General features: G+C 55.1%; 3 protein-coding genes across 9 annotated transcripts; 2 read left to right on the forward strand and 1 right to left on the reverse strand.

The window, feature by feature from the left end:
* The first annotated feature begins 3 nt into the window (after positions 1 to 3).
* Positions 4 to 9,622, forward strand: ATG9A (autophagy related 9A). Of its 4 annotated transcripts, XM_087424786.1 has the most exons (17): positions 4 to 515; positions 898 to 956; positions 1,499 to 1,553; positions 1,970 to 2,101; positions 2,219 to 2,262; positions 2,795 to 2,859; positions 3,629 to 3,790; positions 3,974 to 4,115; positions 4,353 to 5,101; positions 5,185 to 5,338; positions 5,443 to 5,622; positions 6,028 to 6,276; positions 6,486 to 6,664; positions 6,768 to 6,885; positions 7,701 to 7,923; positions 8,113 to 8,258; positions 8,546 to 9,622. In XM_087424786.1, exons 4-17 carry the CDS (start codon positions 1,999 to 2,001, stop codon positions 8,549 to 8,551), a joined length of 2,520 nt encoding a protein of 839 aa, XP_087280912.1. In that variant the 5' UTR covers positions 4 to 515; positions 898 to 956; positions 1,499 to 1,553; positions 1,970 to 1,998; the 3' UTR covers positions 8,552 to 9,622. The 4 variants fall into 4 exon arrangements, with proteins under 4 accessions (XP_087280912.1, XP_087280913.1, XP_014640800.1 ...); XM_087424787.1 differs by lacking the exon at positions 898 to 956 and having other exon boundaries at positions 4 to 530; XM_014785314.2 differs by lacking the exon at positions 898 to 956.
* A 456-nt stretch (positions 9,623 to 10,078) lies between these two features.
* On the forward strand, positions 10,079 to 17,122 carry ABCB6 (ATP binding cassette subfamily B member 6 (LAN blood group)). The gene is made up of 19 exons (XM_004427579.3): positions 10,079 to 10,834; positions 11,154 to 11,291; positions 11,538 to 11,724; positions 11,921 to 12,022; positions 12,184 to 12,367; positions 12,958 to 13,079; positions 13,580 to 13,689; positions 13,886 to 13,951; positions 14,118 to 14,243; positions 14,399 to 14,475; positions 14,562 to 14,625; positions 14,738 to 14,823; positions 15,009 to 15,066; positions 15,213 to 15,317; positions 15,744 to 15,918; positions 16,063 to 16,175; positions 16,416 to 16,510; positions 16,584 to 16,652; positions 16,839 to 17,122. Exons 1-19 carry the CDS (start codon positions 10,286 to 10,288, stop codon positions 16,933 to 16,935), a joined length of 2,523 nt encoding a protein of 840 aa, XP_004427636.2. The 5' UTR covers positions 10,079 to 10,285; the 3' UTR covers positions 16,936 to 17,122.
* A 206-nt stretch (positions 17,123 to 17,328) lies between these two features.
* On the reverse strand, positions 17,329 to 20,158 carry ZFAND2B (zinc finger AN1-type containing 2B). Of its 4 annotated transcripts, none has more exons than XM_014785313.2 (10): positions 20,076 to 20,148; positions 19,880 to 19,951; positions 19,506 to 19,600; positions 19,148 to 19,279; positions 18,876 to 19,027; positions 18,527 to 18,622; positions 18,391 to 18,451; positions 18,240 to 18,307; positions 17,842 to 17,914; positions 17,329 to 17,509 (listed from the first exon to the last, which is right to left on the reverse strand). In XM_014785313.2, the coding sequence occupies exons 2-10, from the start codon at positions 19,932 to 19,934 to the stop codon at positions 17,471 to 17,473; spliced, it is 771 nt and encodes a 256-aa protein (XP_014640799.2). In that variant the 5' UTR covers positions 19,935 to 19,951; positions 20,076 to 20,148; the 3' UTR covers positions 17,329 to 17,470. The 4 variants fall into 4 exon arrangements, with proteins under 4 accessions (XP_014640799.2, XP_004427634.2, XP_087280922.1 ...); XM_004427577.3 differs by having other exon boundaries at positions 17,433 to 17,613; positions 19,880 to 19,954; positions 20,076 to 20,158; XM_087424796.1 differs by having other exon boundaries at positions 17,433 to 17,613.
* Between the last annotated feature and the right edge of the window lie 5,008 nt (positions 20,159 to 25,166).

Here is a 25,166-nt window from a genome sequence, read left to right on the forward strand (position 1 = left end):
CCTAACTGAGGCCCATAGAGTTAAAATTACTGAAGTTTCCTAGCCGACCGCGATGAGCTCCAGCAATGACTATACCGCGTGGACTCGCCCCCGCCCTCGGAAGCTGCATCAAACGTCCCCGGGAACCGAGCGGCACGTACGTCCACTGTTCGAAGCCAGGATTTCGGCAACACAACAATCTCGTCACTACGGAGTAGCGAAGAGGACAAAACGACTGCGCCGGCACCTGAGCCCCGCCCCACGTAGCGCGAGCTATTGGTCCTCCGACTGTCCAAGACCCGCCTCGAGCCCTTAGTCCCGCCCCCGAAGCCGATAATTGGCCGTCGTGTCTCAACCCCCCATGCTCATTGGTCAGGCTGGCTGCGGGTGACAGTGAGTGGCAGACGCCGGGCCTAGCGCTCGGGTCTGGCCGAGCCCAGCGGAGCCGACGGAAGCCCTGGAATCACCCGGGTCACCGTTCTTGAGGGGAGACGCGAGACCGGTTACTGAAATCCCAGGTGTCGGCGGAGCCCTAAGTGAGCTCGCAGCGGGTAACGGGGGAAGGGGCGCCGCGGGCGGGGCGGAGGCGCGCCGCCGGAATGTTTTGATAGCGGGGGCGCGCGGGCGGGGGTGCGCGGGGGCGCGCGCGAGGTTGTCCGCTGTTGGGAGCCGAGCCCTCGGCCTAGGGCCGGCTACCCGGGGGCGCCCTGGGCTCGGGTCGTGGCGGCTGGGTGTCGGGAGGCAACCAAGCCCCCCTGGGGTATCGGCTGTCGGGCTGGCTGGGTTCCTCCAACATCCGCAGGAACCTCTGAGCCCACGCTGGGTCTCCCTGGGCCCTGGGTCCACACTGTCCCGGTGACGGGTGAGTTCCCTGAGGGCTTGGTCAGCTCCTTTGGACCCAGGGCTCTCACCCACCAGGGAATCCCACCGGGCCAGGCTGGGCCGTGCTCCACAGTCCCAGGGTCTACAGTGACTGGGTGAGTGCCACCTAGACCCCTGGCTCCGGGGACCTAGGGAACCCACAGTTCACCCAGGATCTGGGTCTACACTGACCCAGTCGTGATTTCCCATCCAGGAGATATGCCTGCCTGCTGGGCCTTTGGTGCTAGGGAAGCAGGGGAAGGGGTTGATGAGAAAGGTCCCCTTGAGAAAAGACTCTCTTCTTGGGTTTTGGGTTTGGGGTTTTATGGACCTTGAGAGGCCTGTCTAATTTCTGAGGCTGAGGTTGGGTAATAAAGAAACAGTCCAGAGGGGCCGCCAACCTCAGGCCTCTACTGACTCAGTCTTCACAGGTTCAATAAGCCACTTCTTTGGATCCCAGAGTTGGCTGAGTGGCCCTGTATAGACAACCAGAGGAAGTGGGCATAGCCCTAGGCTGGAAGGGTGCCTCTTCCCCACTGCAGCCCCGCTGCCCCATGCTTGGCCCCTCTTAGTGGGGAGGGTGGGGGGGGTGGGAGTGGGGGTTTCTTTCTGTCCCCACTCCCCACTCTCTGGGGCCTGACACCTTCTCTTCCGGCAGCTGCAGAGCCAGGGCATCGAGGGCTGAAGTGGAGCAGACACTGTCCATGGAGCTGGTAGGACCATGTGCTTATCTCAAACTTTGGTTTACACAGTGCTTCCAACTGCTAGTCACTTGTGAGACCAGGGTTTCTCCAGGAGGGGAGGGGAGGGCCCCTTTTCTCCACTGAATATAAGTTGAAAGCCCCTCCACCCCCAAAGGGGAGAGTCTGGCTTCAGGCCAGCAAGGCCTCAGTAGACACTCAGTTAAGGCTCTGGGAATGACTGACCTCACTGGTCAGGGAAGACCTCCCAAACCCTGAGCTTGCTGCTTTCCTTGGGTTATTCCTCCTCCTCTGCCTTTGAGCCAAGAAGACTGGTAGTGAAGACCAAGCCCAAGGTTCCTGCTCACTCCTTCGGGCCTAGGAGGCAGGGCAGCAGACGAGTTGTACTGGGGTCTGAACCTGGGTCTCTTCTTCCTCGTCACTGGCAGGTGGACACGGTGGACAGGGGGCGGTGGTGATGGCGCAGTTTGACACTGAATACCAGCGCCTAGAGGCCTCCTACAGCGATTCGCCCCCGGGGGAGGAGGACCTGTTGGTGCACGTCCCTGAGGGGAGCAAGTGTGAGTTCTCGGACATGACAGCCAGAGCTGGGACATGGGGGGAGTTGGGGGAACACTGAGGGAGAAAGGGGCTTACGTTTCTTCAGGGCCTTGACATCTCTGCTCCTGTGCCCACAGCACCTTGGCACCACATCGAAAACCTTGACCTCTTCTTCTCTCGAATATCCTTCGTGTCTCTGTGTTGGAGATCTGGGACCTTTAGTCCCTCTCTAAGCCAGGCCCCTGATGGGAAGTTGGGGTGGGTTTGACTCTCCCTGGAAGGGGGGTGGAACTCTTCTTGAGGCTGAAAGTGGCTGGGAAAATAATGATCGTTATAAATAATGATACTTCACATATACCAAGAGCTATGTGCTTTGTACTTTGTGGTGTTAATTTATAAAGAAGCTTTTTAAGGGTGATCCTCCTTTTTGATGGCATGCTAATAACCATAATAACTACTGTGTTTTGACTCATTCTGTGTCAGCTCTGTGTTAAATACTTTACATGCATTATTTCAGACCTAATAATCCTGTGAGGCAGGTGCTATTATTCCCAATATACCACTGCAGACAACAGCTGAGAGAAGTTAAGTAACTTGGCCAAAGTCACCTAGCCAGAAAGTCATAAAGCCAGGACTTAAGCTCAGGGGTGTGACACCAAAGTCTGTGCTCTTACCTGCTGTCTCTACCGACCACTTTTTCTTAACAATCACACGTTTACAATCTACACCAGAAGAATGGCTTTACTTGTATGCTCATCGGGGAGATCTTTGAGCTCATGTAAGTATAAGGGATGAATGATGTGTTGAAGGAATACGTCTCTGTCTCTCCTCTCCTTGAGCTCCCGCCTGGCCCTACCTGCCAACGCAGTGGAGTCCTAGGCTCACTAGTTCAGGGACTGGGTGTGGCACGAAAATTTACAGCCCCACCTTTTATCTCTCCCTTAAAAGGAAAGCTTTCCAAGTCCTATCTCTTCCACAAAGAGAACTCAGACTTGGTCATTTCATCAGAGCTCCAGTGGAATGGGCATGGTTCAGTCAGGAGGTCTCAGAGATGCCAGCTACTTCCTCAAGAAAAATCTCTGTTCTGCCTTGGTTACATCTCAGGCCTGCTGCTGGGCAGAGCGCCTTCTAAGAGGAAGGAGCCATATGGCCTTGCCAAAGGGGAAGGGGTTGGGGAACCCTCCCTCAGTAAGAAAAGAGTTCAAATCCCCAAAGGGCTTCTAACTCCTATCTCAAAAGGAAATCAGGGCCTGGGGACCAGAGACCACAATCACGAGACCTTTGACAGAGTCCAGTAAGTGGTGGCAGAGCTTACTCTGAGGAGAGGAAAGGAGGCTAATGCTGTGGCACCTGAGGCTAAGAGCAAAAATAGCTGGTTTGGACCTGAAGGTCCCCTGGGGCTGAGCATTAGTGAGAGCCCACTGGGAGTTCTCCAGCCCCTCCATTTCCCAGAGGCTGCTCCCCAATCTTGACTCTTCTCTTTTCCCATCTTATTTTACTGGTGCCTCTCGGGCTCTCGGACTGTGTCCCTTTTCCCATTTCCCCAGGCAGTTCCTCTTTGTGGTTGCCTTCACCACCTTCCTGGTCAGCTGTGTGGACTACGACATCCTATTTGCCAACAAGCTGGTGAACCACAGTCTTCACCCTACCGAGCCCGTCAAGGTCACTCTGCCAGACGCCTTTTTGCCTGCCCAAGTCTGTAGTGCCAGGTAAGGGCTGCAGGTCAGAGGGCACCAGAGCCTGTAGTTCTGCTAGCAGTTAGGGAAATGGAGTGGAGGGTGAGGCAGTTACCCATTCCCTAGAGCACAGACTCAAGCTGAATCCTGCAGGATAGCAGTATGTCTGCAAGATTCCTCAAGGCCACCCCTCCTGCCCTCCTTTTTCCCCACCAGGATTCAGGAAAATGGCTCCCTTATCACCATCCTTGTCATCGCTGCTGTCTTCTGGATCCACCGGCTTATCAAGTTCATCTATAACATTTGCTGCTACTGGGAAATCCACTCCTTCTACCTGCATGCTCTGCGTATCCCCATGGTGAGACTGAGGAATTGGGCAGTTAGCACCACAGCCCGAGACATCTTCTGCAGCCTGGGAAGGGCGGGGTGTATTCCTGGGCGTCAGGCATCCTCATTGTTGTTGGTGGGTCAGGGAGCATCTGCTTAAAGGCTCCCCTCAGCTAAAGACAGGACCCCCGAGCCTCACAGCTAATGCGGGGCAAGGGGCCGAAGCACAAGCCCACCTTCCATACCTTGTCTCTTCCCCACCCCCCAGTCTGCCCTTCCGTACTGCACGTGGCAGGAAGTGCAGGCCCGGATTGTGCAGACGCAGAAAGAGCACCAGATCTGCATCCACAAGCGCGAGCTGACGGAGCTGGACATCTACCACCGCATCCTCCGTTTCCAGAACTACATGGTGGCACTGGTGAACAAGTCCCTCCTGCCTCTACGCTTCCGCCTGCCCGGCCTCGGGGAGGCCGTCTTCTTCACCCGTGGCCTCAAGTACAACTTCGAGCTGATCCTCTTCTGGGGACCTGGCTCTCTCTTTCTCAATGAATGGAGCCTCAAGGCTGAGTACAAACGTGGGGGGCAACGGCTAGAGCTGGCCCAGCGCCTCAGCAACCGCATCCTGTGGATTGGCATCGCCAACTTCCTGCTGTGCCCCCTCATCCTCATCTGGCAGATCCTCTACGCCTTCTTCAGCTACGCTGAGGTGCTGAAGCGGGAGCCAGGGGCCCTGGGAGCACGCTGCTGGTCACTCTACGGCCGCTGCTACCTCCGCCACTTCAACGAGCTGGAGCATGAGCTGCAGTCCCGCCTCAGCCGCGGCTACAAACCCGCCTCCAAGTACATGAATTGCTTCCTGTCACCTCTGCTGACACTGCTGGCCAAGAATGGCGCCTTCTTCGCTGGCTCCATCCTGGCCGTGCTGATTGCCCTCACCATCTACGACGAAGATGTGTTGGCTGTGGAACACGTCCTCACCACCGTCACGCTCCTGGGGGTCACTGTGACCGTGTGCAGGTGGGCCAGGGCAGCAGGTGGGAGCAAGCAGATCAGCGTTCCTGGTAAAGGCTTACATCTCACCATGACCCTGATCCCACCAGGTCCTTTATCCCGGACCAGCACATGGTGTTCTGCCCTGAGCAGCTGCTCCGCGTGATCCTCGCTCACATCCACTACATGCCTGACCACTGGCAGGGTAATGCCCACCGCTCGCAGACCCGGGACGAGTTTGCCCAGCTCTTCCAGTACAAGGCAGTGAGTGGAGTTGGAGTTAGGGCCTGCTAGAGACTGGCTGACAGCTCGGTGCTAAGGGCTGGGTCCCTCCTGCTCTCTTGTGACCTTGGTCCCCTCTCTTTTAGGTGTTCATCTTGGAGGAGTTACTGAGCCCCATTGTCACACCCCTTATCCTCATCTTCTGTCTGCGCCCACGGGCCCTGGAGATTATAGACTTCTTCCGCAATTTCACCGTGGAGGTCGTTGGTGTTGGAGATACCTGCTCCTTTGCTCAGATGGATGTTCGCCAGCATGGGCATCCCCAGGTACTGGGAGAAGAGGGGGCAGGTGGCCAGAGGCGATGCTGGCACAGACAGTATCTTTGGGCAGATTGCAAAAAGGCACCCCTTTTGAGCCAGCAAGTCACAAAAAGGCTGCCGTGCCTCCGGGCAGCCTTGTACCAAGGTACACACGGCATAGTAAACAGGAGCCTAGGCTGAATTTTAGCCCAAAGCTTGCACCCTTGGCCAGGCTCGCTTGAGAAAGGCACAAACCAAGCAACTAGCCCACCATGTGGCCACTCCAGGGGTGGGTACCGGGGCCCCTGGACAAGACACAACAGTGCATTGCGGTCTGTGTCCTCCAGGGGCAAGGCCTCCCCCCAGCAGGAGAGGTACAGAAAGGGTTCCTGTGAGAGGACAGTCCTGCTCACGGCAGCCTCCCTTCTGCAGTGGCTGTCCGGTGGGCAGACGGAGGCCTCAGTGTACCAGCAAGCCGAGGATGGGAAGACAGAGTTGTCGCTCATGCACTTTGCCATCACCAACCCTGGCTGGCAGCCACCACGTGAGAGCACGGCCTTCCTAGGCTTCCTCAAGGAGCAGGTTCAGCGGGATGGAGCAGCTGCTGGCCTTGCCCAAGGGGGCCTGCTCCCTGAAAATGCCCTCTTTACATCCATCCAGTCCTTACAGTCTGAGTCTGAGGTGTGTTCCTGGGGACTGGGAGATGATGGGCAGAGTGGACTCCAGGAGCTGGCAGTTGAGGACCGGGCATGGGGTGGAAGGGCCTACCCTGCCCATTTCCTTCTGTCTGTTCACTCTGTACCATTGGGTCCTGACATGCAGAACAGTGGGGGGGGACCCAGAGGCCTCCCTCCTGCCCTGAGAATTCTACCCACCCCTTTCTTTCATAGCCACTGAGCCTTATTGCAAATGTGGTAGCCGGCTCCTCCTGCCGGGGCCCCCCACTGCCCAGAGACCTGCAGGGCTCCAGGCACAGGGCTGAAGTCGCCTCTGCCTTGTGCTCTTTCTCCCCTCTGCAATCTGGTCAGGTGCCCACGGGCCGGGCTCCCAGCACCATGACAGGCTCTGGGTGAGTAGAGGGGGGCTAAGGTGGGAGGGCACAGAAGAAGCCCCCAGCAGTTTGTGTGGGTCTCAGAAATGATGAGCGCTGTCTGTCTGTGCTGGGAGGACAGGGTGGATGCCAGGACAGCCAGCTCTGGGAGCAGTGTGTGGGAAGGACAGCTGCAGAGCCTCGTGCTGTCAGAATATGCATCCACCGAGATGAGCCTGCACGCCCTCTATATGCACCAGGTGAGTGGGCAGGAAGGGGCAGGGCCAGAGAACCGAGGTGGCAGCTGAAAGTAGAATAGAGGGTTGCAGATGTGGAGAAGCAAGACATGGGGTCCCATCCCTTCTCTGCCATTTACCTGCTCTGCGGTCTCCATTCCCACCTGGATCCTCCTACAGTCCATTTTAGCCAACTTACTCTCATCCAAGGGCCTTTACACACTTGTGATTTGTCTCCCCTACCAAGAATCCACCTCTTTGAGAAATCCGTATGGCTCCCTCCTTCTCCTTATTCAGGTCTCTGCTCTTACCTTTTCCATGAGACCGTCTTTGGCCACCCTGAGTAAAAGCATTCCCTGCCCACCCTTCTGAATTCTCCTGCACTATTTTTGTCTATAACGTTTAGCACCATCTGATATATTATATTTTTTCCTTATTTATTTGTTTATTGTCTCCCCCCACCACCCCTGCCCCTGGGTCAGGACTGGGATTTTTGCCAGTTTTGTTTACTGCTATATTCCCAGCACCTTATAGAGTGCCTGGCACTTAGATCCGTAGCCAGTTCTCAAATCAAATGACTCGGTAAAATGAGCGCCATTATGACCCATGCACAGGCTTGTTCCAGGGACCCGCTGAGAAGCTAACCTGTAAAACATCATATGTATGTTACTAATAACCAATAGGCGCTCTGGGTCAGTGATTCTAGGTTAGGCGGTATAAATGGGAACTGGCCAATTCCATGGTGGGCCAATTCCATGGTCAGCCTCAAGGCAAACAGGGGGCACCTGTTTCAGACAAATACCCTTCTGTCCCCAACTAATGAGCCTCCCACTTCTCAGCTCCACAAGCAGCAGGCCCAGGCTGAACCTGAGCGGCATGTATGGCACCGCCGGGAGAGTGATGAAAGTGGGGAGAGCGCCCCTGAAGAGGGGGGAGAGGGTGCCCGGGCCCCCCAACCTATCCCCCGCTCTGCCAGCTATCCCTGTGCTACACCCCGGCCTGGAGCACCCGAGACCACCGCCCTGCAGGGGGGCTTCCAGAGGCGCTACGGGGGCATCACAGGTATCCAGTGGGGGTACAGGAGGACACAGAGCCTTCAGGGAAGGGTGGTTCTCCCCAGGGCCTCTAGGGGAGGAGAGAGGGCAGAGGGACCACGCCCAAGGAGACTAACCCCGCACCCTGAGCAACCCCAGAACCCTTGTCCTTGTTCCTGTTTGTTCATTCTAAGAGTATGTTTACTTGTGTCTCTAGATCCTGGCACAGTGCCCCGGCCTCCCTCTCACTTCTCTCGGCTGCCCCTTGGAGGGTGGGCTGAAGATGGGCAGTCAGCCTCAAGGCATCCAGAGCCCGTGCCCGAGGAGGGCTCAGAAGATGAGCTTCCCCCTCAGGTGCACAAGGTAAGTGTTCCAGGACCCAAGAACAATTGTCAGAAGTAGTAACCTCCAGGCTGAGGTCAAAGATTCTCATGTGAAAGAAGGAAGGCCTCTTGTGCAAAGATAGTGCACCCTCCCCTCCAAAATACACTCCCCTTTCTTCCCTTACCCACTCTGAAACCCAGAGCTTGATTTTTCCTTCACTTACCTCCCCAAGAATCAAGCTTTCCTTTTTCCTTTATCTCCAGGCTTCTGTTGGGTAAGCAGATAGCTGAAGACTGTCTCCACTATCAACCCTTTTCTCTCCACAGGTATAGACGAGGCTCACGAGGGTTCCTATGCCCCAGGATGGAGGCCACTGTGGCTCTGCCATCCTGTCCGCCTGCCATGGAGGGCTCCTCTGAGTGTTGCCTGGCTCCACGCGTGTGGTGTTTGTGTGTCCGTGCCTGGCCAAGGGAGGTGCCAACACTGGGCTCATCACAGCTCCAGGAGAGAAATTGGGGGTCTAAGAAGCAGGGCACACAGGACTCTAGCCTCATCCCCAGGACCCCCCTTGGCTCAGAGTGTGGTGCTAGAAACTGGTCCCCAGCCCAGCCCCAGTACTGCCACCTTTGCACCCTGCCCTGCAAGTCTTCAGAGGACTGCCCACCGCAGAAGCTGCCAAGCAGGGAGAACCTGTGCCAACTGTGGAGTGGGGAGGTTGGGCCTGGACCCTCAACCTCTGCAGCCTCCCTCCCCCACGCTGAACAGATGAGCAGCTCAGGCTGTGGCCCTTACCTCACCCCCAGTTCTCTCCCAGTGCTGCAGCCTGCTCACCTCTCTCCCGCTTCCTGCACATCTCTGGCATGTGTGTGCCGCTTGCTCCCTTTTTGTTCGCTTACTCCTCTTCTATTCAGCTTTTGCTTGGTGTTGACGTGGAGGCCCTAGTTCGCAGTTCCCCTCACGCTATCTTTTGACACTAAGAAGGAAAGTTTCTAAACTGCAGGAGCAAGATGGAAATTCTTTGCTGCCCTCTCCATCTTTTGGGATGGGCCCCTGGGAGACTGAGGACTTCCTGGCCCCCATTGCTGCTTATTGTACCCCCACCACCTGCACATGGGACGGACAGGGCTGGAGTGTGCCCTTGGCTGTCTACCTCCCAGCGAGACAGCTCTCGCCTGCCTCCCGCTGTCCCCTAGAGAGGGATGGAGGGGCGACAGGACGGCTTGGCCCTAGGCTTTGGGCTGCCGCATTGCATGCTGGGACCCAGCTCCTCCCCTCCGCCCCCTTCTCCCCCAGCTGTGGTCTGCTGCGGGTGAGCGGTGACCTGCACTGCCCCAGCCCACAGCGGAGTCGGGTGGGGACCGTGTATAGCTTGACAACCCTTAATAAAGAAGGGACTTTGACCAGGTTGCCGCTCGTTGATTCTCGAGGCTAGGGTTCTAGGAACAAGCAGGGTGGCGTGCGTGTGATCTCCCAGATGATCTCCCGGCACTTGGCCGGGACCTGGTGTAAAGTGGGGTATACCGAGCTAGCCAGCGAGCAGCCGGGCCGCTTCCGACCCATGGCTGGGTGGAGGGCAAGGTCTCCAGCCGGACGTACGGTCAGATTTCCCGCCCTGAGCACGTGAGCAGGCCGACTTCGCTCGTCTATTTTGCCTTTTCCGCGTGCACTGTTCCCCCCGCCCCTCGGAGACGTTTGGCCAATGGGGGCCCTGGGTAGGGCCGGGGGGCCGCCCCGATGGGCGAGGCTGCTGCAGAGGAAAGCGGCTGCAGTCGCCGCTCCACATTCCTGCGCGCAGGTGCTTGGCAGGAGGCTCCCGGGCCGCCAGCGAGGGGCGGGCGGGCGGAGACGGCGTGCGTGCCCTGCGTGTGTGCGTGGCGGCGGCGCGTGCGCGGAGCGGGTGGGCGGTGTCGCGGGGTCCACGTGCGTCCCTGCCGCGACCTCCGCGCCCTGGGACCCCTGCACTCCATGAGCCGAGACACCCTGGCCTCCACGCCCCGCCCCGAGCGGCCGGTCCAGTTCTCCCGTCCCGCAGTCCCTGCAGCCTCGGCCTGCGGCCCCGCATTGCCATGGTGACTGTGGGCAACTACTGCGAGGCCGAAGGGCCCGTGGGTCCGGCCTGGGCGGAAGGTGGCGTGAGTCCCTGCTTCTTCTTCACGCTCGTGCCCTCGACGCTGATGGGCCTAGGGGCTCTGGCCTTGGTGCTGGCCCTTCCCTGCAAGCGTCAGGAGCGGCCCCCTGGCGCCGACGCGCTGTCGTGGGGGGCCGGCCCTCGTGTCGCTCCCTACGGGCTGCAGCTGCTCCTGGCCACACTTCAGGTGGCGCTGCCCCTAGCCGGCCTGGTTGGCCGGATGGGCACTGCCCAGGGGGGCCCGCTGCCAGGCTACCTGCTGCTGGCTTCCATACTGGGGACTCTGGCCAGCGCCTGTGGCCTGGGGCTGCTCGTGGTGGAACGGAACCAGGCACGGCAGAAACTAGCAATGGGCATCTGGATCAAGTTCAGGCACAGCGTGGGTCTCCTGCTCTTCTGGACTGTGGCATTTGCGGCCGAGAATTTGGCCTTGGTGTCTTGGAACAGCCCACAATGGTGGTGGGCAAGGGCAGACTTGGGCCAGCAGGTGAGGGACCTCGTGGGGAAAGGGGAAGCGTGGGTGACAGGGGCTGGGAAAAAGGACAGCATGTCTGGTCATGCTGTCTGCACGCTTTGGGATGCTGCTAAGAAAGGGAAGAAGGGAGGGGCCGGCGCCAGCGGGGAGCTGATAGCCAGCTGGTGGGGCGTGTCTGTGCTGAGTCACTGTGGACTTTAAGCCTAGTAAATGCTGGGCCTCTGAGGAGGACTTGGGGGTGTGCCCTACACCAGTTCCCAGCCCTGTTATGGGTATTGTAGTAACAATGGAATTTTGGCCCACCTTGATAACTCCTAACGTTTCATTCTAGGTTCAGTTTAGCCTGTGGGTACTGCGGTATGTGGTCTCTGGAGGGCTTTTTGTCTTGGGGCTTTGGGCCCCTGGACTTCGACCCCAGTCCTACACCTTGCGGATCAACGAGGAGGATCAAGACGTAGAGGGGAGCCAGGTATAGCTCAACTTCTGAATCTTAGGGTCTATCTTAATTCCATTCCCTGTCATCGTTTCTTCCCACCATAATAAACTGCTTCCTTCCCCAACCTTGGCGCCCTTAGCCTTTCTGACCCCATCAGGGGTCACTTGTGGATCTCAGATACCTATAAGCTGCAATCCCATATGTTTTCCCTAGAGGGTCTCTGGCTAGTGCACTTGTTGATTTCTGTGCTCCCCTCCTATGTGTGTTTCACCATCATAGGTGCAGTCAGCAGGGGGGCTACCACAGTCTACCTGGCGAGACCTTGGCAGGAAGCTCCGCCTCCTGAGTGGTTACCTGTGGCCCCGGCGGAGTCCAGCTCTGCAGCTTGTTGTGTTCATTTGTGTGGGACTCATGGCGTTGGACCGGGGACTGAACGTGTTGGTCCCTATCTTCTATAGGGACATAGGTGAGGGGAGGAGAGTTAGCTCAGTGCTCTGGTCCTGCATTGGCCTGGTTGGGGCATGGTGGGGAGCTAGCCTAGGGAGATGGGACAGAGTTGGGAGCTGGGTAGTCAGAAAGAGGCTGTAGCTGGTGTCTGGGGCCCTTTCTCCTGAAGAGAGCCCTAGGGGCCGTAAGTGGGCTCTGCCTCATCTTCTCTGTAGTGAACTTGCTGACTGAGAAGGCACCTTGGAGCTCCGTGGCCTGGACTGTCACCACCTATGTCTTTCTCAAGTTCCTCCAGGGGGGTGGCACCGGCAGTACAGGTATGAGGGACTCTGCTCTCACCCGGGTTGGTGTTGGCTCCTCCCCTCCTCCTGGTAGTCCCCTCCCACAGGCATTCCTCCCCCAGACCTTTCACATCTTGGTGGTGGGCTGATGTCATTTGGCCCGTAAGCCCTACTGAGGCTTCCTCTGGCTCCCCCAGGCTTCGTGAGCAACCTGCGCACGTTCCTGTGGATCCGCGTGCAGCAGTTCACATCGCGGCAGCTGGAGCTGCGCCTCTTCTCCCACCTGCACGAACTCTCACTGCGCTGGCACCTGGGGCGCCGCACGGGGGAGGTGCTGCGGATCGTGGACCGGGGCACGTCCAGTGTCACAGGGCTGCTCAGGTGCCCAGCCAGGGGAGGGCAGGGTGGGGCTGGAGAGGCAGGGATGGAAGGGCTCTCAGGAGAGCAGACCCAGCTTGACGAGCTGTCCTTCCATCCTTTTTCTTTTTTAATAAAATTATAAGATTAATGTACAAGTGCTCGTAAGAACTCAAAGCAGACAGAGAGCACATCTTTTCTAAATTTGCTCACTTCTCCAGCGGTCCCCACTCCTTTTAGTGTGTTGAGTTCTGCTTTTCTGCATTTTTACATATATGTGTGCAGACTCACAGAACCAGAGTGGTATTGTGGCTGTTTTTACTAAAACAAATGGTACATGACAGGCGCCACTCTCAGAGTGCTTTATTAACAAAATGTTATGGAGATGTAGTTTCGTCTGTGCATGAAGATCTCCCTCATTCATTGTAGATGATCCAGAGCATTCTGTAGTTTGGGCATGCTATGGCTTATTTAGCTGTCCACCTCTTTAGGGGCATTTAGCTTGATTGTAGTCTGTTGCTATTGAAAACAAAGCACTACACTGAAACTCCTAGAGGTAGAGCTGCTGGCTCCACGCCCGTAAACCTTCTTTGTCGCTTGGCTTGCCCTTCTAGCTACCTGGTGTTCAGCATCATCCCCACGCTGGCCGACATCATCATCGGCATCATCTACTTCAGCATGTTCTTCAACGCCTGGTTTGGCCTCATTGTGTTCCTGTGCATGAGTCTGTACCTCGGTGAGTGCTCCTTGGTGAAACCATCTCCATGGACCATCCAGGGACTCCCTTGGGTGGGCACTGCCCCGGCTCAGGTGACCCAGCTTTTGGAGGCTGTAGATCAGTGGACTTGAACAGGCCCCTCTGCTCCCCAATGTGATGGGAGGGCTTCTCCTCTGCCAACCTGGATGAAGGGCCGAGGAAGGGCATCCTGGTTCCACTTGGTGCCCGCTGTGGATGCAAGTCAAGGAGAAACTTCATTCATGTCACAAGATGCAGCTTGCCTTCATTTGTTCACCACAAGCATTTTACACACGAGGCTTTGTACAGGCTGCAAAGACATCTTGGACACAGCCCCTTCCCTCAGGGAGCTTCGGGCTCTCCCTCCAGGGTTTGGGTCCCTGGGCTGTAGCGTAGAGTTAGTGCATGTGTGGCAGGTAGCAGCCGTACACATACAGTCTCTGCTGTCGGGAGTGATGTCGTGATCTCTTCCCCCTCCTCCTCCTCCTGTCACTCTCCAGCCCTGACCATCGTGGTCACCGAGTGGAGAGCGAAGTTTCGACGAGCTATGAACATCCAGGAAAATGCTACCCGGGCACGAGCGGTGGACTCTTTGCTAAACTTTGAGACGGTAACGGAGGCCTCGGTGGCAGTGGTGTGAGACACGGAGATGTGGAGTTTGCCTGGGACCACCGGGGCTGACGAGGAGCTGGGGGGTGCGACGTGTGCTGTTTAAAATTGGGAAGGAGAAGTTGGAAATCTGGAGGAGGTGATCTGGGTGCTGGACGCTGCAGCCGTGTCGAACAAGGGTGGTTTGACTTCCTCAGGTGAAGTATTACAACGCGGAGGGTTATGAAGTGGAACGCTATCGGGAGGCCATCATCAAGTTTCAGGTGAGGATGCTGGTTTGAGGCCTACTGAGAGCAACGTCCTGGACTTGCAGAAAGGCCGAGAGGAGTAAAATGTGGGCTGTAAGGTTGAAGGTGCTGGGGCCCAGGTTTGGATTTGGTGACAGTTGGCGTGTATGTGACATTCCTCCCTCCCATGTTATTGCCCCAGGATTTGGAGTGGAAGTCAAATGCTTCACTGGTTTTACTAAATCAGACCCAGAACCTGGTGATCGGACTTGGGCTTCTCGCCGGCTCCCTGCTCTGTGCGTACTTTGTCGGCAAGCAGAAGCTACAGGTAAGGGAATTGTGCTGGGGACGGGGAAGAGGAGCCCGGGGCTTATGTCTAGGCCACCAGGCTCCTGGATGGGAAGCAGGCGGGTGACAGTCCGTGGACAGGGTGACAGCCTGCTGGCCTCCTGTGACTCGGTCCTCTTCTCTGGATCTCCACAGGTCGGGGACTTTGTGTTGTTTGGCACCTATATCCTCCAGCTGTACGGGCCCCTCAACTGGTTTGGCACCTACTACAGGTAACCTGAGCCCTGGCCCTCAGCTGTCCGGGGCGCTGTTACTCCCCAGCTCCTCAGAGGAGCTCCAGCCGGTGCTCTTCTTGCAGGATGATCCAGGCCAACTTCATTGACATGGAGAACATGTTTGACCTGCTGAAAGAGGGGAAAGAAGTGAGTGGAGAGAGGAGTAGGGTTTGTAAGAAGCGGGAACCTGCGTGGTGTTTTTTGTGTCTGGAGAATACCAGGCCTGTAACAGTGGCACGCGTTGATGGTACTCTCCCAGGTGAAGGACCTCCCTGGAGCGGGGCCCCTTCACTTCCAGAGGGGCCATATTGAGTTTGAGAACGTGCACTTCAGCTATGCCAGTGGGTGAGCCCCCATTCCCACTGTCCGTTTACACACTGCCTCCCTGCCCCTCATCCCTGCTTCTCAGCTGCCTACGACCTGGCAAGAGGGCCCGAGCAGGGCAGGGGCGGGGCCCAGCAGAAGCCCCAGCGATGGAGGGGGCACTGGGAGTGCAGCAGGCCTGCTGACCACGCCGCTCTTCCTTGCAGGCGGGAGACCCTGCAGGATGTGTCTTTCACCGTGATGCCTGGACAGACACTGGCCCTGGTGAGAGACACCCAGCCAGCTGGCCCCAACTCCTCAAGCTTCCCTCATTCCAGTGCCCATGGTAGCTTGTGACTCACCCTTTGGGGTCAGAGGGCCAACAGGCCAACAGGCCTGAGAATGTTTCCCCTCTGTTTCCAATGCAACAGGTGGGCCCATCTGGAGCAGGGAAGAGTACCATTTTGCGCCTGCTGTTCCGCTTCTATGACGTCAGCTCTGGCTGCATCCGGATAGATGGGCAGGACGTTTCACAGGTAAGGTTGCTTGGGAGAAGACAGTAACTTAGGGGCCTGTGTGTAAAAGAAGGGAAGTGCTGGGCATCCAGGGAGAGGAGAAGGAGATGTTACCCCTGCAACAAGCTGGGGCAGGAGACCTGTTTTTCCAGCACCACATGGCTTACACAACTAAAGCCGTCATGGGAATGGTTTGTCTGGTGCCACACGAGGTACCAAGATCTGCGGCAGTGCAGGGAAGCGGAGACAGAAAGTGTTTTCTCTGTCTACATGGGGAAGCAGACTCAGAGAGGTAAAGGGATCTGCCCCTACAGCTAGGACTTGGAGGGTTGGGGGGGGCAGGATTCTTACCCAGGGCCTCTCATCCCGCGTGCTTCCTGCCAGCCCGTCCTACCTCCCAGGCCTGGGGGATCTCACAGGCCAGGGCATTCGGTCTTTTGGCCCCAGGTGACCCAGATCTCCCTCCGGTCTCACATTGGAGTGGTGCCCCAGGACACTGTCCTCTTCAATGACACCATCGCCAACAACATCCGCTATGGCCGCATCACAGCTGGGAATGATGAGGTGGAGGCGGCCGCTCAGGCTGCAGGCATCCATGATGCCATCTTGGCTTTCCCTGAAGGTGAGTTTCCCCCGCAGAGTCCCTCCCCTGTCCAGTTTAGTCCTGTTACGCCCTCTGATCTCTCTTCCATCCCTTCCTTGCCCATCTGGTCACAGAGACCGAGTTTATTACGTGTGACTTGAGGGAGGTGGGCAATATCCACAGGGTACAAGACACAGGTGGGCGAGCGGGGACTGAAGCTGAGCGGTGGGGAGAAGCAGCGTGTCGCCATCGCTCGCACCATTCTCAAGGCTCCAGACATCATTCTGCTGGATGAGGTGAGGGCCCCGGGCAGCCCTCTCTCCTCCTTCCTCCCCTGCCTGTGCCCACACCATTCCCGCTGGGCACAGTCTTCCATCGAGGATAGATAGCATGAATCCGTGTTTCACAAAAACACCTTACAGTTTCTCAAATGCAAAGTTCTTCTTTGTTCCCGAGGCCTCTGCCAGCAGTTTGCATCCTCCTTCCATGGGGGAGTTTGGGTGCCAGGGGCGGTTTTACCCAGTCCCTCTCTGTAGGCAACCTCAGCGCTGGATACGCCAAACGAGAGGGCCATCCAGGCTTCTCTGGCCAAAGTCTGCGCCAACCGCACCACCATCGTAGTGGCACACAGGTACGGCACCGGGCAGCAGGCAGCGGGGCTTGCTTTTGGTGCTGTGGTAAGTAACTGACCTCTGACTTCTCAGGCTCTCAACTGTGGTCAATGCTGACCAGATCCTCGTCCTCAAGGATGGCTGCATTGTGGAGAGAGGACGGTAAGAGACACAGCAGGAGGAACAGGGCAGGGCCTCTGAATCAGGGGCCCAGGAAAAGGTTGTGAAATCTTAGGGGTTCTGAAAGAAATATCCCTCGCCAATCCCCTCTGTCATCTCTGTGGGCTGGGGCGAGGACTCTAGGGGTTAAACTGAGAGTTGGGACTTACACTCTCCTCTTTGCCCCAGGCACGAGGCTCTGCTGTCCCAAGGCGGGGTGTATGCTGACATGTGGGAGCTGCAGCAGCAGGGCCAGGAAGAACTCTCTGAAGACACCAAGCCCTAGACTAAGGCATGGTGACACAAGTGTGGCTGCTTCCCTCCCAAAGGAAAACTCAGAGGAGAGTAAGATGTAGCCCTCTTCCCTGGCATATTTCATCCTGGTCTTGGGGTATGGTGCTCGCTATAGTGAGGGAAAGGGACCTTTCAGAAAAGCACTTTTTAGGGAAATAAAAGTATGAACTGTGCTAGGATCACTGTGACTTTGTGATGTAGGGCGTTGCAATGGGCCTCTCCCCTTAGGTCCAGGTGAACATTCTTGACAGGACTTTTCTGTTTTTGGTTGGAGAGGAGAAAGAAACATACCACTTGGATGTCTTATTGACTGCCAAGATCCTTTATTCTTTCCAGGCCCCTCCTTGCCCCCTACACGTGGGGGCAGCCCCAGTGTAAGGGGGATGACCAGCATCCTCCCAGGGCCCAACCAGGGAACAGTTCATGCTCTCTCTCATGCAGTGGAGAGGCCAGCAGGGCCTTCTGTAGGCTCAGCTCCACAAGCTGTTTCTCCTGATGCTCCCTGGAGGCGGCCTCCACGTTGCTCTTCACTCCGGGCTGCTCTGGGTCTCCTCTCCCTGTGTACCCTAGAGGTGTGAGGGCCACAGTCCTCCTCAGCTGAGCCCCCCTCCCCACGCCCAGGGCCCTAGCACAGGCTGCAGTTGGACGGCTTCAAGCTGCGGCTTTGAGCCTGGAGCAAGGAGAGGGGAAGGAGGGAAAGGAGGGGAAGGAGAGGAAGACAGAGCATGACATCAAGAAAATGAGAGGACAGTCCTCACTTCAGAGCTCAGCGTGGGCTGGAGTCATACTGAAAACAGAAGGATAACCACCATCCCCAAACTCTCTACAGATTAGAAGGAACTGCCCCCCCCCTTACTCCCTCGAAGCGCAGGACCCCATCTCTACCCCCTCCTCGTACCTGCTGCTGCCGGTATTCTGCCTCGCTGGCTGATAGTGCTTGTGCTAAAGCTAAGTCTTCTTCCTCCTGAGAACTGGGAAGGAGGAACAGCTTCAGTTGAGACAATATCTAAAATGCGAGCACCTGATCTGTTCAGCACCACTGTGCCAGGCACTTCTGAGTATTACCTCAGTTTGCATCCAACCCTACAAAGTAGGTATTAGTACTGTCCCATTTTATAGAGGAGATCAAGACCCTAGTGAGTTAGAGAACCTGTCAAAGGTCATATAGTTCATGAGCTTAATTTTGAGCCCAAGTTCCTAACTATTATCCTGCATCGGGTCAGAGTGGTCTCACCAACTTCACTCCAAACTGAGCCCTTGCCCACATCACACCCTCTCTCACCAGAGAGTAGGTACCTTGGGACCTGGGGTTTGGTCTCTGCTAGGGACAGTTCCAGGGCTCGCTGCAGAGCCTCATCTTCACTCTGTAAAAGGACAAGACCAGTTGCCTTGGACTTGACTCTCTGTGTGGGTTTGCTTCTGTCCATCTACCCTCTGCCCAACTCACCAAGTCATTCTGCAAAGCAGTCACTGGAGACGCTGTCCTCGACGGAGACTGCACTGTGGCCCTGTGGCAGACATTCAAGAGGCTGAGGTCAGAGATGCAAAGGGAAAAAAGGGAGAGGAGAAGGGGGCAGGCCTACCTGCTGGGAGAGGTAGATGAAGGCAAGGTCTGGCTTGGGCTGGGGACGGTGCTTGTGGAGGAAGCCAGACCCTGTGCTCTGGAGATGGCAGCAAGTCTGTAGGAAAGAGACAGTCTTGGCATGCCACCAAGAATAGCCAGCTTCCATGCTCCTCCCAGGCCTCACCCAGGAAGTCAGAAGAGGAGTTCCTCCACACAGTCTGGAAAATGTGCACTCAAAAAGGAAGCTAAAAGACTCCCCTAGCCAAAGGACAGGATTGAAGCTTCCCGACTTGTAATGATAGAGGTTGAGTCAGTTCCAGAAGGATGGGATGATCCCAAAGGCAAGTAGAGGACTTGTTTGCAATTACCCTGCCTTGCTGGTTGGGTGCCCCTCCTCAGAGCAATCATGGTCCAGTGGGTGACGGTGTTTGATGCAGAAGTTTCGGCCACAGCGTTCGCAGGTCAGCTTCATCATTTCCCGCCGCCGGCAGCCAGGGCGTTCACACTTATTGGTGAAGATCTGAGGCAGAGTGGGAAGGTTTGTCTCTGCTGAGACTCTGACTCCCTTCTCCAACACCATCCTAACAGCTGTTCAGGTTTCCAGGCATCCGTGGTCATGGCTAACCCCTCCAACGCTTACCTTACGTTTTTGCTGTGCTGGATCAGAGCGACAGTCTCTGTCAATGTGCTCCCCAACAGCGCGGTCAGGGGGCTCCCCTCTGGCCACAGGCACAGGCACATTACAGAGTGGGCAGACAGGTACCTGGATGTCCTATAGTTAAGGAGCAGGGGTCAGTCTGTGGCCCACTCCCAGTCCAACCAAATATCTGGTCCTCAAAGAACCTGGATATGCCCCCCCTAAACGCACAAGGAAACAATGTTCCCAGCACTGAGCCTCAGAAAGACAATAAAGGAGAGGAAACAGGAGGCAGAGGGATTCCGGAGGTTCTGCATGCATCCTCCACCCGCCCCCTTTCACCCTCAGGCCGCCCCCTCACCTTTTGGTAAGCAGATCCACAGTGATGCTGGGCGTAGGCCACATGGTCTGCGCAGAAGATGCCCGAGCAGGCGTCACACTTGAGCGGCAGAAAATCTGCAGGGAGTGGGTCGGATTGCAGGTCCAGCGGGACCTCGATGTCGTTCCCGCTCGCTCAAGCCTTCCACTCAGGGGAAGGAAAACACCACCCTGTTTACAACAAACTGCACCCTTGCCCCAGTCCACTATCTCCCTGGCCACGCCCCCTCAGCCGCGGCGCTCAACTTCGAGCCCCGCCCCTCTCTCGTATTTACGGCCCCCAGCCCACCCTTCGCCCCACGTGCAGTTCCGAGCCCCTCTCCGCCGGGTCCGCCCCCTGCCCGCTCCGCCCCTCACCCAAGCGCTGACAGCTCGGCTCGGAACAGTGAGCCCCGAGGTCCGGAAACTCCATCGCCGGCCGGCCGGGGCCTGCTGGGAGAAGAAGCGATGCTGAGCGTCTCTAGGGTTACCGCTTCGGGTCTGGACGGCGACCCCGCACTCTCGGGGGGCGCCCTGCCCCGCCCCTTCCTCTCCCCCGCCCAGCCTGGGTTACCGGAGCCTCCTCGCCTCCCTGCTGGCGGCTCCCACTCCTCTCTTCGCGCGCGCGGGCGCGCTGACGTCACCGCGCAGGGCGGGGCCGTTCCGCGCAGTCTCCGGGCGGCGGCGGCGGCGGGAGCGTCCCCCCGGAGCCAAGCCCCGCCCCCTTTTGCTCCGCGGGGCGGGGAGCTGGCTGGCTGTCGCTAGGCGTGTGGGTGGCCGCGCGGGGCTCAGCGATCCTGGGCGCGGGCTTATCTCTACGAGGGGCGAAAGGGCCGGCGAAGGCGAGGACAGATATTTTGGGGAAGGAGGGCTGGGGCGGGTTGAGGTCTTTCACAAGTCGATCCTTCGGCCGCTTCTCTCTCTACACCCTCCCTCTAGCCATTTCCTTCACGGCCACGACTGCGCTTACTCTCCAAGGGCTCACGACTCCCATATTTCTCTGAAGTACAGATTTCTCTCCAGAGCTGTAGATCCTCCAGGTTTAGGTTTGATGCCCTTTATGTACTGCTTCCCTGACTCCCCAGTCTGAGCTAAGCGCCGCTGCTAGGATCTCCATGATTCCATCCTAGCACCATATCACCTTAGTATAATCCGCTGTTCCTTCACAGCCCCCGCCCCCCAAAACACACATTAGACTGGGAAGTCAGGGACCACGCCCACCTTGTTCTGCGTTAGGTCCCTAGCACCCAGCGCAGTGCGTACAGCTGTGTAGTTTTCAGACATCAGTGTGAATCCCAACCACCTACTGAGCTGGTTTAAAAATGCAGATTCCTGGGCCCTGGAGTTTCTAATTCAGCAGGAAACACCTGAGAGAATTCTGACAAAGATTATCCATTTAATACACTTTGTAGTTTTATTTATTTCTTTCTTTTTCCCCAAAGCCGCAGTAGATAGTTGTATGTCATAGTTGCACATCCTTCTAGTTGCTGTATGTGGGACGCGGCCTCAGCATGGCCGGAGAAGCCGGTGCGTCGGTGCGCGCCCGGGCCGTGAACCCAGGCCGCCAGCAGCAGAGCGCACGCACCTAACTGCTGAGCCACGGGCCGGCCCCATTTAATACACTTTGAAAAACAGGAGCCAAGAATATTCTGAGTGCTTATTAAATGTTTCTTGAATGAAGCGTGCGAGTCACTGGGTTGATGTCCTGCTTTGCCTTAGGGAGCCCCATGTTGAGACCTCCCAGCTTCAGCACATTTTGCTTCTCACATGCCTCTGGCCCCTCATACACGGTGTTGGTTGCGCTCGGTCTTCCCATAACTTTGGGCCTGGGGCCAAGTAAACAGTGAAATAGAGTTGAATGATGTCCTCCAAAATGGAGAGATAACTCAGGCTACAATTGGAAATGAGGAGACAGTCTCCTCTCTCACTCTTCCCTTCCCTCTACCCCTCCAACTTCTGGCTCTGTTTCCCTCTGTATCTGCTTCTTACATCCTCACAGCTCTAAGGCCAGTGGAAATTAAAACCATTTTTCCTGGTTCCTTGAGCAGAAGGCCTAATCTCGGCTCTGACTATGCCTGATTGCCTCGACTTGGATCATCTGCCAGGCCCTGACCTGCGGCCCTGTGGCCAGCGTATGTGATATTCTGACGGGCTAGGCCTGAGTCTCATGTTTCGGGGAAAGGAGTGAGCTGCACCTAAAGTGAAAATCTCCAAGCTGGCTTGGAGAATCCTTCCAGAAAACCCAGGGGAATCCGTTCAATTCCTTCCTTTACTGATTTAACAACAATACATTGAGTGTCCTCTCAAGAGCCTGTCACTGGATAATATATGCAAAGACTAGGATGTGCAGGGCAACATAGCAGAACATTTCAGATACCCCCACTCTGGAGTCGATGAGCATTATTTAAGCCAAAACCTGAACACAGGTTTTGAGTGAGTAGACGTTGGCTAGGTGAAGGCCAAGGGAGGAAGGAAAGGGGTGGAAGGAGATGGTGTTCCAGGCAGAGGAAACAGCAGAGACAAAGGCTTGGAGATAATAGGGAACAAATTCCTTTAGATGAGCTTTAAAAAAGCTTGAGGCACTGGATCTTAGGGTGTAAGAGGCAGGAGACGAAGCTGGAGAGCTAGCAGGGGCCAAATCACCTCAGGCAGTGGAAGCCACCTCAGTATGGAGAATTTAAACATAAATGCAGTCATGCGCCACGTAACATTTCAGTCAACGACAAACCACGTATATGACGGTGGTCTCATAAAATTAGAACCATGTAGCCTAGGTGTGTAGTAGGCTATACCTTCTAGGTGTAAGTACACTCTGTGATGTTTGCACAACGACGCATTTCTCAGAACGTTTCCGTGTCTTTAAGCGACGCGTGACTGTATAATGAGAAACTATAGATAGCTTTAAGCAGGGGAGTGACACAATCAGATTTGTATTTTGGGAAAGTCACTCTGGCTTCAGAGTGGAGAAGAGATTGGAGGAATTATGAGACTGGAAACAGGGAGACCAGGTAGGAGGCTGTTGCTGTAATCCAGGCAAGAGATGATGAGGGCTTGAACCAGGGTGGGAGCTTACAATTAATGAGAGCTCGGTAGAAAGTTTCGATATGAGAGAGGTATTTTAAAATAAGTAACTTTCCAATATATCACTGAAAAGATAAAATGGAAAAAAAGAAATTCTATTCCCAGAGCAATCAAAAGGTACTCAGAACAATTTTTTAAAGAAAAATTGTGACTTTATCTGCAAGAAACACCTTGACCTACCTCTATGCAAAAGTTCAGCCAAACGTTCTGTTAGTGTATGGAACATCGCTGGCCAATCTTCAGGGAAATTCTAGCAGCTACTTCCCTCAACCCACCTTCATGCCCTGGAGTAGGCTCTAGGCAGCCATGTTTTGCCCCTGCCAAAAATGATTGGTCTGGGAGTGCTCATCTGACCCATACTGGGGATCTAAGTTTGTGTTCCCCCAAAAGCATAGTCTGAGACAAAGATTTGGGTACATGCAATTCATGTGGGAGGTAATCCTAGCCAGAGTAAGACAGTAGGAAGAAGGGAGACACGGAAGGAAGGAAAACCAATAAAGAGTGTTATTGGGCTGGTTCCCACTGAGGTTATAGGAGCTCAGTTCTACTGGGAACCCTAGGAGGAAGCATATAGAAAGCACCTCAGAGTTGTCCCTCTAAAGTACAGGAGGCTGTCTTCTGTAAGTTGGAGTTGCTGCTGGAGGTGATAACTCCCTCGTGCCTACCTCTCGCAGCCAGCTGACACCTGTGTGCAAATTGATTGAGCTACGTAGGCTTTGGGGATATTCATAAGTAGAAGATAAAAACAGCAACAACAGCAAACAAACATATAGATATAAAGATTAGATTGGTGGCTACCAGAGGGGAAGGGGGGGAGGACTAAAGGAGTAAAAGGGCACCTGTGTACAGTGATGGATGGTAAATTAGTCTTTGGGTGGTGAACATGATGTAGTCTACACAGAAATCAAAATTTAACAATGTACACCTGAAAACAGCTCATAGGAACTGTCCGCTACAGTGGCAGCTGAAGTCAGAGATGGGCCAAGGAGATGTGGCACAGGGCTCCAGGAACATCTGCTATGTTTGGCCAATCAGATTCTTTCCTGGGAATTTGAAATGGAGGCCAAGGAAATTAGTGTTCATAACACCATTGGGCCTGTAACATATAAGCTATGGGATGGCCATCTGCCGTAGTACCACACTGTCAGACTGGCTGAGGGACAGGAGAAGAGATGGTTATCTGCAGTACTCTGACTGAGGGGACACAGTGAGCTCCATCAAAAGAGATTGACACGTGGGTTTAAGTCATATCATCACCTGACTCTTGCCTCCTCTCAAAGTCTACAGCCCCTGACAAAACTGTCGCTAACTGCCATCACTTTATTGGTTTCACTTTGTCTCTTTTAAGATAGTTATAAGTCATCCCATTAGATTCAGGATGTTATAAGTCATCCCATTAGATTCAGCATTTCTCAAGGCTTTGTCAGAATCTCTGGTGACAACCTGAAGTCAGGCTAGTGACATGCAGGAGACTTTGATCCAGGTGTGCACCTAAGGGCCCTCTGCCATGGGGATTCAGCTTTTGGCCTTTAGAAAGGCCAAATTAGAAAGGCCAGTTAGAAAGGACAAAGGCCCTTTAGAAAAGACCTTTGCAGAGCTTCCCATTTGTGAATTCCACAATCCATATCTGTGAAATCCAGCATCAGTTCTATTAGATTTAAATTTATGAAATTGCTAATATTTGACTATTTTTTTCTCTTAAAAAAATAATTTCATATGGTTTAATCTAATCTAAGCAGCACGTGTGACGGGCAAGAATTGTTTTTCTCTGACCTTCTATCTAATCCTCGGCCTGCTGGGTTTTGAAGACCAGACATGAGGGCAAACAGTCACTGTCTGAGAGCATGGTTTAAAGTCCACACGCCTTAAAATCAGATGGGCCAAATTTGTATGCACCTTAGCCCTTCAAACTTCCACCATTTTCTACTGATAATGTATAAGAAGAGGGTATTAGGTAGGATATAGGTTAAGCTGCCACAATAGGAATTCAAAGTAACAGTGGCTTAAAGAAAGGAGTTTAATTTCTTGCTTATGTAATAATCCAGAGCTGATATGACAGCAAGCCAGGGACCTGGACACCTCCTATTTTGTTGCTCCACCATCCCTAAGGCATTGCCTTTGTCCATGTGGTCCAAAATGAGTCCTCGTTCCAGGTATCAGAAAGAGGGAGAGAAAAAGGAGGGCATACCTCTGCCTTTTAAGGACACAACCCTGAATTTGCATACATCACCACACCCGCCAATACTTAGTCACGTGATCATACCTAGTTCCAGGGAAGCTGGGAAATGTAGTCCTTATCTGGCCATGTGCCCAGATAAAATTTCAATTATTATATCAGTGAAGGAAAACAGATATATGGAGACAACTAATGTCACAAAGGGAAATAAAAGATGACTTTTATGATATTTAGATCATCCTGAGCTTGAAGTAATGAAGCAGGTGGTGGGTGGGTCACTTAAAGTCACACAGCAGCCAAAAAGGTGTGCAAGGTATTTTTCTTAGCTCATGGGGTTTGAAGATGAGAACAACAGGATTGAGCACCACTCGGTCAGTCACTTATTGTCGCCCACTCTGTTGGTTGTCT

This window comes from Ceratotherium simum, chromosome 37 (assembly GCF_057802395.1).
Source record: "Ceratotherium simum simum isolate JZ-2026a chromosome 37, ASM5780239v1, whole genome shotgun sequence".
NCBI classification, from domain to species: Eukaryota; Metazoa; Chordata; class Mammalia; order Perissodactyla; family Rhinocerotidae; genus Ceratotherium; species Ceratotherium simum.

Excerpts from the sequence above, each read along its gene's own strand:
- ATG9A (XM_087424787.1), top strand. The coding sequence starts at position 1,999 with ATGGCGCAGTTTGACACTGAATACCAGCGCCTAGAGGCCTCCTACAGC. Across the intron at positions 3,791-3,973 it reads GCCCAAGTCTGTAGTGCCAG|GATTCAGGAAAATGGCTCCC; the intron begins GTAAGGGCTGCA and ends TTTCCCCACCAG. Across the intron at positions 5,339-5,442 it reads AGCTCTTCCAGTACAAGGCA|GTGTTCATCTTGGAGGAGTT; the intron begins GTGAGTGGAGTT and ends CCTCTCTTTTAG.
- ABCB6 (XM_004427579.3), top strand. The coding sequence starts at position 10,286 with ATGGTGACTGTGGGCAACTACTGCGAGGCCGAAGGGCCCGTGGGTCCG. Across the intron at positions 12,023-12,183 it reads GGGTGGCACCGGCAGTACAG|GCTTCGTGAGCAACCTGCGC; the intron begins GTATGAGGGACT and ends TGGCTCCCCCAG. Across the intron at positions 15,318-15,743 it reads ATGGGCAGGACGTTTCACAG|GTGACCCAGATCTCCCTCCG; the intron begins GTAAGGTTGCTT and ends TTTTGGCCCCAG.
- ZFAND2B (XM_004427577.3), bottom strand. The coding sequence starts at position 19,934 with ATGGAGTTTCCGGACCTCGGGGCTCACTGTTCCGAGCCGAGCTGTCAG. Across the intron at positions 19,601-19,879 it reads GCCGAGCTGTCAGCGCTTGG|ATTTTCTGCCGCTCAAGTGT; the intron begins GTGAGGGGCGGA and ends CACTCCCTGCAG. Across the intron at positions 19,028-19,147 it reads CAGCACAGCAAAAACGTAAG|ATCTTCACCAATAAGTGTGA; the intron begins GTAAGCGTTGGA and ends ACTCTGCCTCAG.